Below are 15,621 nucleotides of genomic sequence, written 5' to 3'. Positions count from 1 at the left end.
GCTTACCCAGGCAGCGCTTACTTCAGAGCAGCAGTGTCTGGGGAAAAGGAAGACTTGTTTCTGAGAGCCCCTTCCTTCTCTCTTCCCCCAGTCACTCCATTATCCTCTCCTCTCCAAATCTATTCGTTTCCCCGCTAATAAGCGTGAAATCATGCCTGTCTACGTGAGTTGTGATTGCCCTGTAAAGAAATGGCTTAATGATAAATATTTAAGCATTTGGCTTCCATGTCCTGGGTTCCCAGCAGAGGTGCAGCTTCATTCGAAGTCTGCAGGTGGAAAGTGCTTGGGACATCAGGAGGCAGGTGGGAGAATGCAGTCTGACAAAGCTCAGAGTGTGACAAAGCTCAGAGCGTTTGCCAGCAGCTAGCAGCTGGGATGGGACCTGGAGGCCTGCTTCCTGCTTCTCTTGTCCTTTTTCCGTTTTGGAGGACTCCAGAACATTGTGCCAGCTGTTTGAAGTGCACCTGTGTTACCGATGTCACAGTTCTGGGGGAATATTGGGTCTCACTTTTTTGTGAAGTCATTGTGCCCACAGACCTGAAAGAGCCCGGCGTATGGGAGTGTGCACGGAGGTAAAGGCAGAGGGTGCCTTCCCACTGTCACAAAGTTTAGTTCCATTTGGGGGCTTTGCTGTTGTTGTTGTTTTACACTTATTTATTTGTGTGCGTGAGTATGTGAGTGTGTTCTCACAATCATGTGCACACTTGTGTGCTTGCAGATGCCACAGAGCACATAGGGAGGTCAGAGGATGACTTGAGGTAGAGTTTCTTTCCTTTGACTGTGTGGGGGCTGGGAATTGAACTCATGTTACTGGGTTGATGGCAAGCGCCCTTTCCACGGAGTCGTCTCTGGCCCCGTACCTATTTCATGGTTTGTCTTGTTTTGTTTATTGGCTTCTGTCGTTGTTGTTCTGTTTTGGCTTGGTTTTGTTGGTCTCTGAGATATGGTCTCATTCTGTAACCCTGGATGACTTACACCTCCTAGGGGCCGGCCTGCCCCTGCCTTCTGAGTGCTGAGACTAAAGGTGTGTGCCACCAGAGTTAGTATATTTGGTTTTGAAGATCGAGGAATTAAAAGACATTCCCAAACATCAAAGCACAAACTGTAAAAATACAGGTAAGATTCAGAAACACAGCAAGGAACTAGCCAGGCACCTCTTTCTAGGCATTCGTGATGGAATGCATTTGGACCCAGAGAGAGTTAATCCACCAGAGAAGTGGATCAAATAGGAAAGAGATGTAGCCAACTGCAAGAGTCTTCTTGAAATAGGAGATACCTGTGTTTGGCTTAGCAGGTAATTAATTATCTAAAATTGGGGCTGTAAGTGGGGAGATCTCAATGTGCCTGACCTTGAAACCTTGTTTGAGCCTCACAACCCTTGTAAAAGAGTCAGGCGTGGTGGCGTGTGCTTGTAATCCCAGCAGTTAGGAGACAGCCATGCAGAGTCCTGGGTTTCACTGACTGGCCAGTCAGATCAGCAAGCTGGAGGCCTCCTCTCAAAAAATACAAGGCAGCTCTCTCCCGAGGAATGAAACCTAAGGTCGAGTGCTGGTCTTCACACGCATGCATACGTATGGGCACCCACACCATACATACACTCCAAATGTAATAAAATTGAAGGTAGAAGAAATTGCATAGTACTTGGCAGAAGTAGGTATTTGGTATTTCTGCTTTAGTTTTGTTGCTATAAAAGAGAAAAAAAGCAAGTCTGTAAAAGAATGTGAAAGTGACATCCAAGAGGAAACCAAAGACCACCCCCCCCCCCAAAAAAATAGTTGAGACTGACCTGACCTGTGTGGCCGTGCTTACCCTTGCCTGGGTCTTTCTAACTCTTGTGCCCCTAGCTTCTGCCAGAGTTCATTGGCATGCCTCTTTAGCCTGAAAGTGGTTTCAGGAACAGCCTTAACTTTCAGGACTTGTTCAGAAAGGGGTGCAGCGGGAAGGTGTGTTTATTCAAGTTCAAGTAAGCGGAGGTAAAGGCAGGCGTGGTGGGGAACTCGGGCTGGTTTACCTCGCCTGGTGGGCATAAGGCCAAAGTCAGCTGTATTATGAATTGCCGTGGCTGTTTTTTTTTTTTTTTTTAATTTTTTAACCAAGGTCATTTTAGTTCATCCAGTCTGCAGCTGGGCAGAATGCTGCAGTCCAGAGAGAAACAGAATTGGAGTCCTTCCCCAGGTGCCTGCTAAGCAGATTCCGTCCTACCCACTGCAGAGCCAGAGGGCACTGTGTTATAAAGCTGAGATCCCATCCCAAGCTGGACTCCAGCCTGTCCTTTCGCACACATACCATCCTCTTCTTTCCTTTCATTCTCCATGAGCTTTGATTCCGGCTGAAGCAGACTTTTGCTCTCTCCAGTGGAACTGCTCCGCTTCTTCTATGGCCCATCAGAAGCAGTTGGGTGGGGTAGAATGACTGGGGCTTGGTGGATGGGGCCAACAGACCGAAAGCTGTATGGTGTTGGCACCTAGAGATTACTGAGCTGTGATCCATTGTGTGTGCTGATCACAGAAAGAATAATATACGACCATGCCTATACGAAGCAGGTAGCTAAGAGATATCAGCATTGTATGCAGAATAACAGAATGACTACCAAAAATTTGGTAGAAGGGACAGACTGTAGATGATAGGAATGCGTGTGTTTACTTCCATGTATTATTTGTGTGTTTACATACACATGGAGGTCAGAGGACAACTTCATTGAGTTGGTTCTCTTCTTCCATTTTTATGTGAGTACCAGAGATAGAACTCAGGTCACCAGTTTTGTTCAGCCAGTGGCTGTAGAAGCCCAGTCTAGCTTCATTTTGGTCTCTAACAGAGGAAGACCTTTGACTTCTGCTCTGCCTGACCCCAGCTCCCACGTACTGCAATTAGAGGTGTGTGCCACCACCTCATACCCTGCATGGCAGGCAAGTACTATTCCAACTAAGCTACATTCCCACCTTGGAATCCCTTGAGATCTGATTGCTAGAGGACAGGGCCAGGGAAGAAAGGCTCTGTCTGATTCTGGTCAGGTTTTCAATGTGGGTTACATCTTCCTTCCAGTGAGATAGATGACTTGGATTCCTATCAACATACTCTCTGTTGAAATCATTGAAGTTCAGGAACCTTTCGAGGAACCAGGGGCCTTCAGCCAGGCCTAGATGGTGGCATAGTAGGAGGTCTTGGCTCTGGGTCTGAGGTTACTGATTACATGCTTTAGTAAGTATCCTACATGTTTGATTGAGAACTTCCCATGGAAATTGTTTTTTTATGTGGTGATACTAAGATGGAGACCAAATAGTAGTGTTTGTATATGTTCTCATTTTGGCTTTTTGATGCAAGGTCTCATTCTGTAGCCCAGGTGAGCCTGGAGCTCACTGTGTACACCAGGCTGGCCTCAAACTCATCCTAACCCCCAACCCCCACTAGCCTCTTGAGTGCTGGAATTACAGGCATTGAGCATCTCAAATGCTTTACTAAACTGGAGGAGTACTCAGAATGAAGTTCATGAAGGAAGATGATGAATTAGACCAACCAGAGAGAAACATCTGTACAGACATAAAAGATGGTTGTGATTGGAGAAACATGATGGAAAGACTTGAGGGGAAGGCTGAGTGACTGTTGTATTCATGCACACTGGTGGTTGGAACAGCCTAACCAGGACTTCGAGTGTGAAGGGAAACATGGAGGTGTGAGGCAACACAAGCTGTATAGCATCATTGGTCTCCCCACCTCCCAGTACCTTGTAGATTGACAATCTTTAGCCAGACTGTGGGGAGGTTTAGAGATTGACCCGAAGGTAAAGGGATTTGGGGATGGAACTCATGGAGGAGAAATTAGAATTTTCAAGGGTTTTTTTTTTTTGTTGTTGGTTTGTTTGTTTGTTTGTTCCTTGTGTAAAAAGCCCTGGTGTGAAGGCCCTTAATGTTCACTGGGGATGGAATGGCTTGTGTCAGCAGCATTTGGTTAGACACAAGAAGTACTTGCCTGACAGTCATTAAATGGCAGGATGGATTATTCCGGAAGGTTGTGGTATATAGAGAAGACTTTCAAGATAGACTGTGTACTGGCTGGTTTTGTGTGTCAACTTGACACAGGCTGGAGTTATCACAGAGAAAGGAGTTTCAGTTGGGGAAGAGCCCCCATATGACCCATCTGTGCATTTTCTCAATTAGTGATCAAGGGGGAGGGCCCCTTGTGGGTGGTGCCATCTCTGGGCTGGTGCTCTTGGGTTTTATAAGAGAGCAGGCTGAGCAAGCCAGGGGAAGCAAGCCAGTAAGGAACATCCCTCCATGACTTCTGCATCAGCTTCTGCTTCCTGGCCTGCTTGAGTTCCAGTCCTGACTTCCTTTTGTGATGAACAGCAATGCAGAAGTGTAAGCTGAGTAGACCCTTTCCTCCCCAACTTGCTTCTTGGTCATGATGTTTGTGCAGGAATAGAAACCCTGACTAAGACAGGCTGTTATTTGTATCTCACTGAAATGGCTTAAGTCCTTCTTCAGATGTTTTAGTTCTATCCCTTTGGTCCTAGGTGATGACCAAGTCAGGGAACTGCTGACTACTCAGGCCCCTGTCCTAACTTCAAGGTTCCCCCAGAACCTTCCCTGCAGTTGTCCATGTGCTCATACATCCCCAAAGGTGCTTGGTATGCCACAGACTGCACAGCTCCCCAGCCCTTGTTGCTGGGCCAGAGGCAGGCTATGACCCTGCAGATGGGCTGTGCCAAGCTGAATCCACTCTTCTCTTCTCCCTTTGCAGTATGAGTTTAAAGCCAAGAACATCAAGAAGAAGAAAGTAAGCATCATGGTCTCCGTGGATGGTGTCAAAGTGATTCTGAAGAAGAAGAAAAAGGTGAGTGGCTGAACCGGAAGCTGGCAAACAAGGCATGGGATACCTTTTCCTTCTAGAACATTCTCTAGCGCTCTCTTCTTTGGCTGGCAGTCAAGTTTGCTAAGCCACAAATGGAGCAGAGAGTGAGACAGAGGCCAGTGGCCTTAGTGGGACTTGGGTCTCAATAACTCATAGCCTGTGGGTCATTTCCCCATAGCCTGTGGGTCATTTCCCCATAGCCTGTGGGTCATTCCCCCCATCCTCATCATCAAGGCCTCTTCTCTATTTGAATATCTTTACATTTAAATGTGTGTGTGTGTGTGTGTGTGTGTGTGTGTGTGTGTGTGTGTTGAGATAGTATCTCACTTTGCAGCCTAGACTGGATTTGAATTTGTAGTTCTCCTGCTTCAGCCCCCTGAGCCTGAGAAACCAGATTGTCGCAGCTGGTTTGAGTCTTGATAATGGGAAGTGCTTCCACATTAAGTGATACCTGTTGGGCATCCCTCAACTGAAATCCCAAATGCTTCAGAATTTGACATTGTTGGGTATCATGTCAGTACCCGAAAAGTTTCTGATGTTGGAGCATTTCAGAGTTCAGATTTTCAGACTGATCAAGTCTATAAAAATAGTCTCAGGTTAGCATCCCCTCCCCAAACCTTCTGAACTCTGAGACTCACTAGTGTTAAATGTTTTGGATAGAGATTAACCTGCAGTTAGTTACAAGTACATGAGAGAAGACAGCCACTGGGGACAGCACTGCAGCCCCCTTTTATGTGACCCTTGGCTTTCGTTCACACCTGCTGTCACAGGGACATCCTGAGTGCCTCCTCTCTACCCCCACATATCGGCACATTGTGCATAGCCATGGAAAGTGCTAGAGTATCTGTTTCTGGGGACCTCTTGAGTTAAGAAAGATGGTGAAGCAAGTGAATGGCTGTTACATCTCTGGGCTTGAAATTATAAGTGAGACGATGCTCTCTTAAGTAAGACCTATTTATGGAGTCAGAGAAACCAGCACAACCCATCTTCCTGCTTTGAGGAGACTGGCTTCTGTCTTTGTGTGTTAGGTTGCTTCTCTCAGCCGTTCACACGAGGGGAATTGGTGGCTCAGCACCCTCTACTGATAAAAATCATTTGTGAATATTTCCCAGGTGACAGGATGTGGTCACACCCTTTGTCACAAACTGCCACAGTGGCCATTTCCTTGGTTAGTGATTTCCTCACAGACTTTCCTCATCCCTTTGCCAGGGGCTGAGTTATTAGTCTTTCAAGCCACAAAATCCAGGCAGGGAGCATTGTAGAAGAAGGGGGGGTAGGAAGATCATACTAAGGATGGAGAAGAGTGCTCCAAACTCTATCTTCTGGATGTGCTGTGGTTAAGGAAGTCAGGAACACACTGCAGCTGGGGCTGTCTGCACAAGAGCTATGTGTCTCAGGACATGAGAGTAGGAAGAAAGAGTAGGTCAACAGGAATGGGAAGGAGGCAAGAGAAGTTAACAGGGGTGGTTATGATCACAATATACGGTATATAGGTAAGAAATTGTCAAAAATAAGAAAGGAGGAAAAAGACATAATACGTGTATTTCTCTGACCTTAAAAAGTATTGAGACTTACAGTTTTGAATTATGACCCTCAGGATGCTAAGTCACATTGACCAACTCAAGGCAGTAGATGTGTAAACTAGACCATTAGTTTCCTAATCTACTCTGAAATAGAATTGTCTCCTGGATCAGCGAGTATCCTGACAAGCACCTATTTCCTACCAATTGGAGGCAAACCACATCAGAAGCCAAATTAGCTCGGGCTTCTGGGTGGGCACCGAAGTGGACCAGGTCTGCCTATTTTACAGTAGGAATGTTGGGACCACCTGAGGTTCATAATGACCTTGTTGGGGGATACAACCTGTCTTAGGGTTTTATTGCTGTAAACAAACACCTTGACCAAGGCAAGTCTTATAAAGGACAACATTTAATTGGGACTGGATTCCAGATTCAGAGATTCAGTCCATTATCATCAAGGCAGGAGCATGGCAGCATCCAGGCAGGCATGGTATAGGCAGAACTGAGAGTTCTACATCTTCATCTGAAGGCTGCTAGTGGAAGACTAACTCCAGGCAGCTAGGATGAGGGCCTTAAAGCCCACACCCACAGTGACATACCTACTCCAACAAGGCCACACCTTCTAATAGTGCCACTCCCTCGACTACGCAATCCTTCAAGTCTTTTTGACAGTTCTGACCAAGACTTTTGTTCATCAATGGCTAACATTCCCAAAAATCTCTCCACCACTCTATTGTGCATATTACTTCTAGTTAGGCCCCTGGGAACTATTATGTCCCCATTGGATAGCTTGGTGTCCCCCTGATATCATCCACTATGGAGTGACTTTAGGTCTTGTCCTTAAAGGACAGTCTTATCTCCCATCTCACCCCACCCCCTTGTATCAGGTACCATGTGTGGTGTCAGCTCCATCATGTATTGGAAGATAGGTTAGATCCCACACTGACAAGGGTTGCAGAATGCTGGGGTATTACCTGGGAGAGAAGCCACCCCCTCTTTCCCTAAGTACATGAAAGCTAAGCTAGAGCATGTCCCCGAGGGAGTCCTGGGGACCTGTGACTCACTCTGAAACTGCAGGCTTGGTAATCTCTAGTATTTGCCCTTCTGACCCAGGAAGAAGGCTGGGGAGCAGGTCAGTTCTAGAGATGACTCTTCCCATGCCAGCTTGGGAAAGAGGAGCCTCCTATCTCCTTTCCTCCGCCCACGCCTGGTGTCCATCTCAGGCCCAGGCTGTGATGTGGATAATGCCTTTAATCACTGTGTGCATATCCTGCCGCCTCTGGCAGATGAATGCGCATTAGCATTCGCAGTAATCAGCCTTTTCTGTCGTCTGCTTCCCACGTGACAGCCCTGGTAGCTGAGAGTGCTGCCACCAAGCTCAGGCACACACACACACGCACACACACACACACACACACACACACACACGTCTCTTTCTCTCTCAGAGCTGAGAAGAGTGTGATGTGCTATCATGTAAATGTTCAGTACTGGAACAGTCTGGCCACTATGGCTGAACCTGAGACCCTCTTGCCAGCTAAGCATAGGCAGAGAGCATCAGCACAGCTTCTGTGCATCCTGGCATTCCTGCCCAGTACTCAGTAACTAGCTTGTAAGATGCTGAATTGCCCCCTCTCCTGCAAGGAACGCTTTGGTTTTCATTGGGTCAGTGTGACATGCTGGAAGGAGCTGTTGGCAGAGGCAACAAGACCTGAGTTCTGGTCCTGGTGCCACCCTTCCTGGCATATGTTCTGAAAAACTCATTTTGAGCCTTTAACTATGGAGTCAAGAGCTGGCCTGGGGGGAATTATTGTACATTTTCAGGTCAGAGCTCAGCACGAATCGTGGAGCCATGCTTTTTAAAGCTTGTATATAAATCCAGGTCACCTGAGTGTACTCAAGCCTCTGACAACAGAATGGGCAGCAGAGAAAGCAGACAGAACTCCCAGAACAGCCGTCCCACCTTCTCTTTGTCTTTAAACCATCTATAACTGATCAATGCCAAAGTTCTTCCCACCAGAGGAGACATCTTTTAAAGGGGCCTCTGCCTCCTAGTGAGCTTTACAAGGACAGGGCTGTCTTTGTGAGTTTAGAATTTTCCTGGATGGCCAGACATTTTTAGAATGTTTTCATTACCTATCACTGGATGAATGAGTGTTATTTGTGTGTGGTGAGGTCCTGAGATCCAGAAGAAGTTAGCAGTGGGATATAGTGACGTCTTACTGTGTTTCTTTAGGTCACCATGCCACTCTCCTCTTCTGACAATACATCAGTTTAAGGCTGAGCAGAGACTGAGATCTCTAAGGCTAAGATCACCAGGTTCTGTCCCCAGAACCTATAAAGAAGCTGAGCATGGGGGCTTGAAAGGGTTCAGTGGGCAAAGAGCTTGCTGTCTAAGTGTAAAGACTGGAGTTCAAGATCCCTAATACCTGGGTAAAATCCAGACAGGCATGTTGGCTGTCTGAAACCCCAGCACTTGGGAAATGGAGGCAGGGGTCCTGGCCTAGCTAGACAGGCCAGAGTCAATGATCTATAGCTTCAGCGAATGGCTGTCTCAATAAATAGAGTACAACAGCAGACGTTAACTTCAGACTTTTTTATGTGCACATACGCAAATGTACATATTCACCCATTATACATGCAAAATATATGTACACGTGCCACATGAACTCACCCCCCAGGAATAAAATTGAGCATAATACAATCCCAGCAATGGATACAGCCAGCCTAACTTCTTTGTAGAGCTCCAGGCCACACACACACACACACACACACACACACACACACAGAGAGAGAGAGAGAGAGAGAGAGAGAGAGCAATCAAAGAAGGATCACTTTTTATTGGATTTGTCCAGGAGACTCAGCTCTTCATATATATTCCACTAGCTTGGGCAGTAAGTAGCTAGATATGATGCAGCCATCTCGTTGCTGGGTAAGAGCCATCTTTTTGGTTTTGTTAGCAAGCATCTAGGAATGCTCACTTCTTGAACCGATGCCAGCAGATAATGAATCTTAAGTTGAATTAGTATCATAAGCTCAGTTGCTAAGATAATTGGCTTTGCTTTGATGTCCTCCAATCAGAACATCATTTTTAATGTTCCAGGAGGCCCAAGTAGTTATCTTTTCTGTGTATCTAATCATGGTTATTTATTATAATCCCAGAATTACACTCTAGCACCATTTGCTGGGAAGTAGAGTCCTAAGATTAACCTTCATCTTCATCTAAGGGATTTTTCTGTTAAACAGCTCAGTTCCATGTGATTTTTCCAGTAAACCACTAACTTTGCTGGGATCCGCTAAGGTGACCGATTGTCATTGAAGACACGTGGCTTAACATTCTAACAAATACTTACCGTGGATCCGCTATGCTCTGGGAACTATGGGACAGATGCATAGAGGAATTATGGGTATGCATATGTGGCTTGTGGCTTTGTTTTGGTTTTGCTCTTTCTACCTTCCAGAGTAGATGAGATAGCATTAGAGAAGACATGGTCCCTTCTCACTAGGGACATACACACAGGTGGGGAAAGAGGGACACAGCGGGGTGCAGGGGGCGTGTGTTTATGTGTGTGTATGTTGTATGTTGTATATATATGCTTTGAAGGTATGTACACATGTACATTGAGGGCAGAGGTTGATGTTAAGTATCTTCTATCATTCTCTACCTTTTTTTTTGAGATATAGTTTGTCACTAATATCAGAACTCATAGATTCCACTTGATTGATCCCCTGCCTCTACCTTTCCAACACTAATGTTATAGGCATGTGCTTTCAGTGCCTTTTATATGGGTGCTGGGAATCCAAATTCAGGTCCTTAATGCTAATATACCAGATACTTTCCTGCCTGAGCCATCTCTACAGCCTTAAAGTAGCTATTTCTTTTTTAAAAATATATTGCATTTTGCCTATGTATATGTCTTCTGTCTGTCTGCCTGTCTCCCTGCCTGTCTGTCATCTGTCTAAGAATCCAAACTCAGGTCCTTATGCTTCCATAGCATATTTGACTGCAACCATTTTTTCAGCCCCAAATTAAATGTTTCTTAAAAACATTTCATCACATTTGCATGTGTGTGCATGCACACAGACATGTGAAAAATAGAAAGAGGCTTGGAAACAAATGCCTTTACCACTGAACTGTCTTGCCAGCCCCAAATTACCCACTTCTCATGGCACTGTGTTTCCATATAAGGTCCATCTACAGCTCTTAGAAAATGACTTTAGAATTATTTTGTTGAATTCTGGGTGCTAGAGAGGTGCCAGCCCCTCAGTCATATTAAGCATGGATTGTATCACTGAGCTATCCTTCCTTCCATCTCCACATTAGGTCAATTTATCTCTTTCTCCAGCTGTGTGTGAGCCTCCCGTGGGAAGGGACCATGTCTTCTCTAACATGTTATTTCATCTGCTTTGGAAGGTAGAAAGAGAGGGAACAAAGTGACGGCGGTAATTATCCAGGAAGATGATCGTGGGACCAGCAGCTAATCATAGCATACGCTGGCAGTGAGCACCTACGCTGTGCTAGCGGTGTTTGATGGCCTTGTACTTCCTAAATCCTCACACACCCTGTGGTGTGAAGACCATTCTGATGCTTGCTTGCCTTACCCCCATTTGTTGTTGTTCCAGACCTGAGGATTGAACTTAGGACCTTACACATGTCAGGCAAGCATTCTACCACTAACCTATATCCTCTGCCAAATCCAGTTTTTAACTTGTATCACAAGGCCGGCACCTCACAAGGCAATCAACTTTCTGTCCAAGTGGTAGTGTTACTATGGAAACAAAGCATGCTCTCTGATCTAACAGAGTAAGAAAAGGAGGCTCTCACAGTTACAGAACCACAATTTAGAAGGCCCTCTGAAATGATTTGCTTTATGACCCCGCCCCCCCCCCCAAGTTGATTAGATGTGGCAAGAAGGGATGAGAGCTTGGTCAGCAGGTGGTTAGTGCCAGGACACGAGTATAAATCCACAGACCAAAGCTGGCACGGGTGTCTTCCTGTTAGATCGTGTAAACGCATGTCTTCCTCATGCATGGTGTAGAAGACGGTTGTCTTCCCATTGCATTGTGTAAGACTTTATTTTCTGCTAGTTTTAAAATAACCACATGAGCCATCCCATGCACTGTGGGAGTTCATTAGCACTTCAGTTTTGAAATGCAGTATCCTATAGCCATAGACTACTCTTAGTGTGGGAGACAGCTTTGTTTTCAGTCTAATAATTGTTCACCTAGAAGCATGGAGAATACGTTAAGTAGAGTTTATATAGTCTGTGTTTACATCACCTTGCTGGGCCTTTTATTTTTATTTTAAAATAACTCACCATTGATGTTCAATGAGTGAACAATACCAAACTTCAGACTTTAGCATGTGCTTACCTGTGATCTCTAATAGGGATAACAAATACATTTCAATAGATACTCCTCCTCTGCTTTGGGGTTCTTAGGAGAGGACTTCCAAGATGCCATATACAGTTCTGCCGTCCAGAAGGAGGGCAGACCATGCTGCTAGTTACTCTTTACTCTGTTTTCTCTTGTTTCACTTTCCTAAGCAGTCTGAACCTCTGAACCAGATCTCACAAAATAGTTCCTGGTACGAGCTTTGGCAAAGACAAAATGCTGGCACTTTCTACACAGGGTTTGACATGAATTCAGTACATAAAGGAATGAAGGGTCTGTATCATGGACATACTTACCCCAGTCAGCCACAGAACTACTTAGAGCGCTTCATCTCTACTCTCTCTTGGAAGTGAGACCTTCCTCACCAGAAGTAACACCGAGAATAGGGTTTAGAAGCAGAAGATAAGGTGAACTATTTACAACAAGGTGAAAGGCCCTTAGAGAGAAATCATTTGCCCCCAGGGCCTCCCCATTCATCTTTAAAGTAGGAGGCTAATTTTAATATGTAAATGGAGTGTTATGCATATGTTTAATATGTAAATGGGGTGTAGTTGCCTATTTAAATAGATCTATGAGGGCAAGAGATGTTAGTAGAGTATTTGCTTCACATGCACAAAGCCTTGGATTTGATCACTAGCGCCACACAAACCACTTGTAGTCCTACTAACTTAACAATCTTAATATTTTAAACACAGAAGAAGGAGGATTGAAGTTAAAGGTCATCCTTAGCTCTATATAAGTTCAAGGCTACCCTTGGCTACAAAAGATACTGTCTCAAAACAAAACAAGAAAAGCCAGTAGGAGGTGGTGATTGGAGAGATGGATCAGCAGGTAAGGGATACTGTTGCTCTTGCAGAGGACCCAAGTTCTACTCCAGTACCTACATGATGGCTCATAACCATCTCTAACTCCAGTTCCAGGGGATCTGATCCCCTCTTCTGGCTTCCATGGTCACTAGACATGTACATGGTATGCATGCATGCATACATACATACATACAGATAAAACATTCATACATATAAAATAAAGAAATCTGTTTTTTTTTTTTTTTAATTTTAAAGCAAAAAGCTACAATGGGCTTTCCTTTCATAGCAACTAGGAAACATCTGAGAAACAGGTAAAGGTGAGTTCCCTCCTTTCCTTTCTGATCTGCCCTGTTAGTTTAGGCAAAGGCCTAGAGGGTCCAGTGGTGTGGCACCTGGGAAAAGTCAGATGACTTCCAGATTATGGGGTTAGATGTTTAGAGAGGTGGTTAAGCTAATAACCTTGGGCTTGGCTCAGTGCCCTGGGAGGCAAGCAGGAGACAAGGAATCAAAGGCAGGAGTCACACTCCCAGGGCTGCAGAATGGGGTGTGGTCAGAGGCTAGGTATTCCCATGGAGTCAGGTACCTGCTCCACGGCTGGGCCTCATTCCATTCCATTTGCAGAGCAAGAGGAGAAAGCTACCCTTGGGGACTTTGCTAATCCATGCCCTTCTTCTGCTCTTAATGTTTGCCCTCCCGAAGGTGACACTTGACTCATGTCTGTGGTGGAAGGAGGCCGAAGCAGCCCTGTCCCTTGCTCCTCCTTTGCTGTGAAGGATACCCAGTCCCCAGGAGGTACCCAGAGGGGTGATGCTGCAGGGTTAGAGTCCTGGGCCCTCCTCCATGTCTTCTTCATTTCCTGTCTGTCTCAGAGACCACAGCTGGCCCAGGACGGAGAATAGCAAAACTAAAACTGTCCTCACAGCTACCAAGAACCGAAGCCCTATTTTCAAGCATTTATGTAAGGAGGATGGGAGGGAGGAGGAGGAGGAGGTTGGCTTTGGCTACAGCTCAGAAGATGTGGGCTTGCTGAAGATGGTGGAACCAGTTTGGCTAAAGTAACTGATCTAACCTAAGCTTGAAACTAACCTTAATTTGTAATCTGGCAAAGTCCATTCTTTCTTGCTATTTCATTTTATCATTATCATTATTATTGTTGTTATTGTTGTTGTTGTTGTTATCATTATAATACTCTTCCATGAAAAGAGCATTTCCATTTGGAAAAGTAAGAAGAAAGTGGCTTGTTCATGTTGTTGTCTATTTGTCTTTAAAACACTTGCAAAGCAGAGGAGGTAAGACTTTATTTCAGACTAAGGAGACTAATACTTCTTCCATTAAGCTAGGTGTATATGGCTGGGTGGTGGTTGCTGTGGGGCAGGCATCTCTAGGCTTAATCCCCTGTGCTGCAGAAATAAAACCCCACCACACTCTTCCCTGCTGTGTGTGAGGCTCCCTGTGGGGTAAGCCACTCCCAGCACTGCATGGTTTCTAGATTGTCCCTGGCAATGGGGCCAGCATTGCTCTAAGAATCCCAAAGACTCAGTTCTGTCCAGACCAGGCTGCTATCCAGGGGCCACATTTTCCCTTGGTGCATCCAATGCTTTGGAGCTTTATCTGGAAGAGGAGGTGGGTAGGAAGAGAAGCAGGTGGAAGGGGATGAGGTGTGTAGACCTCTTCCTTTTCCTTTGGGTAGTGAACAGGCTTGCATGTGCTCCTGGGGCATATCTGGGTTGCCAGCCTCTCAAGCTTCGAGTCTTGGGTGGATGAAGCACAAAGAAACCTCCGCCCACACCATTTAATTTCTGGTTTCCAGGTTCTTTCAATATCTCCATTCCGATGCTCTGAGAGTATGACTGGCACACAGGAGATACTGGGTTTAAGACAAAACAACAACCAAAACCAAAAACCAAACTCTGTGTTTGCCTAAGGTTCTTGGATAAGCAAAGCCCTGGTGAGGCTCTCCCAAGCCCTTTGAGTTACCTTGATCCATTCTTGCCCTCTTCGTGGATTTATTGGATTTGCCCAAAGCTCACAGCAAAGTTTTAATGACAAGGAGAAGATTTTAATGGGAATTTTCAGAAAAGGAAACTAATTAGGTGGAGATATTGTTAAAGGTTGCCTTCCTTCTATGGATATGCTCTGCAGATGTGGTGATAGCTCCTAAAATTAATTTCTGATTTCTATGGTCTCTGCCAGTGTTGGTTGATCCCCATGAAATTCGTACAAGATGCCTGGAGCCTGGCCTTGCCACTATCCTGTCCAAGAATGCCAAAAAAGGGAAATAGTTACTCTGCACTGTTTTTCCTCTCTAGTTCTTTCTTTTAATGACAGGATTAGTTGCATTCTTTAGCATTGCAAAGAAGAGTCCTCCCAGGGTTATCTTTGACATTGGAGGACCATTGTTGGGCAGGGAAGATTTCTCTCTTAGCACCACAGCCACTTAGAAGAAATGTATGCTGCAGGTCACAGAAACCCTCTGCCATTACTGGGGCTCAGAACCTGGAAACCAGAAATTAAATGGTGTGGGTGGAGGTTTCTTTGCGCTTCATCTACCCAAGACTCGAAGCTTGAGAGGCTGGCAACCCAGATATGCCCCAGGAGCACATGCAAGCCTGTTCACTACCCAAAGGAAAATGAAGAGGTCAGCTTGGCAAGGCATGTTCTTCCAGGCAAACGCTTAGAAAATAAAACTGTTCTTCCTTCGTATCCCCACCCGACAAAGCCAACCTGGCTAAAGTTACCGGACAAAGACTTTAAGGAGACAGTCATAAAAATGCTTTTATGAGCAATCACAAATACTCTTGTGGTCTATAACTCCTGGGGTCAGTAATCCTCCTACCTCAGTTTTCTTACATGCTTGGAATTTTAGACATATGTCCCATGTCTGGCTTCTGTCTTTGAACAGATAAAAAAGTAGAAAGTAGATACATGAGAACTTAGTATCCAACTAGAAATAACAAAACCAAAAAAGTTGACAGTCAAAAAAAGCTGAAAAAAGTTGACAGAAGAGCTCAGAGGCAAATAGTAGGTGCTTTATAAACATTGCTGATTGAGTTGAA

General features: G+C 45.2%; 1 protein-coding gene across 6 annotated transcripts in view; it reads left to right on the top strand.

Annotated features, from left to right (window-relative positions):
* Positions 1–15,621, top strand: part of LOC127697198 (carboxyl-terminal PDZ ligand of neuronal nitric oxide synthase protein) — a 294,753-nt gene that overhangs the window by 201,302 nt on the left and 77,830 nt on the right. For 5 of the 6 annotated variants that reach the window (XM_052200160.1, XM_052200159.1, XM_052200158.1 and 2 more), the window contains exon 3: positions 4,738–4,830. In XM_052200160.1, coding sequence (XP_052056120.1) covers positions 4,738–4,830 — 93 coding nt within the window. Of the gene's footprint in view, positions 1–4,276; positions 4,356–4,737; positions 4,831–15,621 lie in introns of those variants that run through there. The other variant, XM_052200162.1, reaches the window with a different exon arrangement.

Source organism: Apodemus sylvaticus, chromosome 12 (genome assembly GCF_947179515.1).
Source record: "Apodemus sylvaticus chromosome 12, mApoSyl1.1, whole genome shotgun sequence".
Classification (NCBI taxonomy): domain Eukaryota; kingdom Metazoa; phylum Chordata; class Mammalia; order Rodentia; family Muridae; genus Apodemus; species Apodemus sylvaticus.
This window is presented reverse-complemented; position numbering and strand designations above follow the sequence as displayed.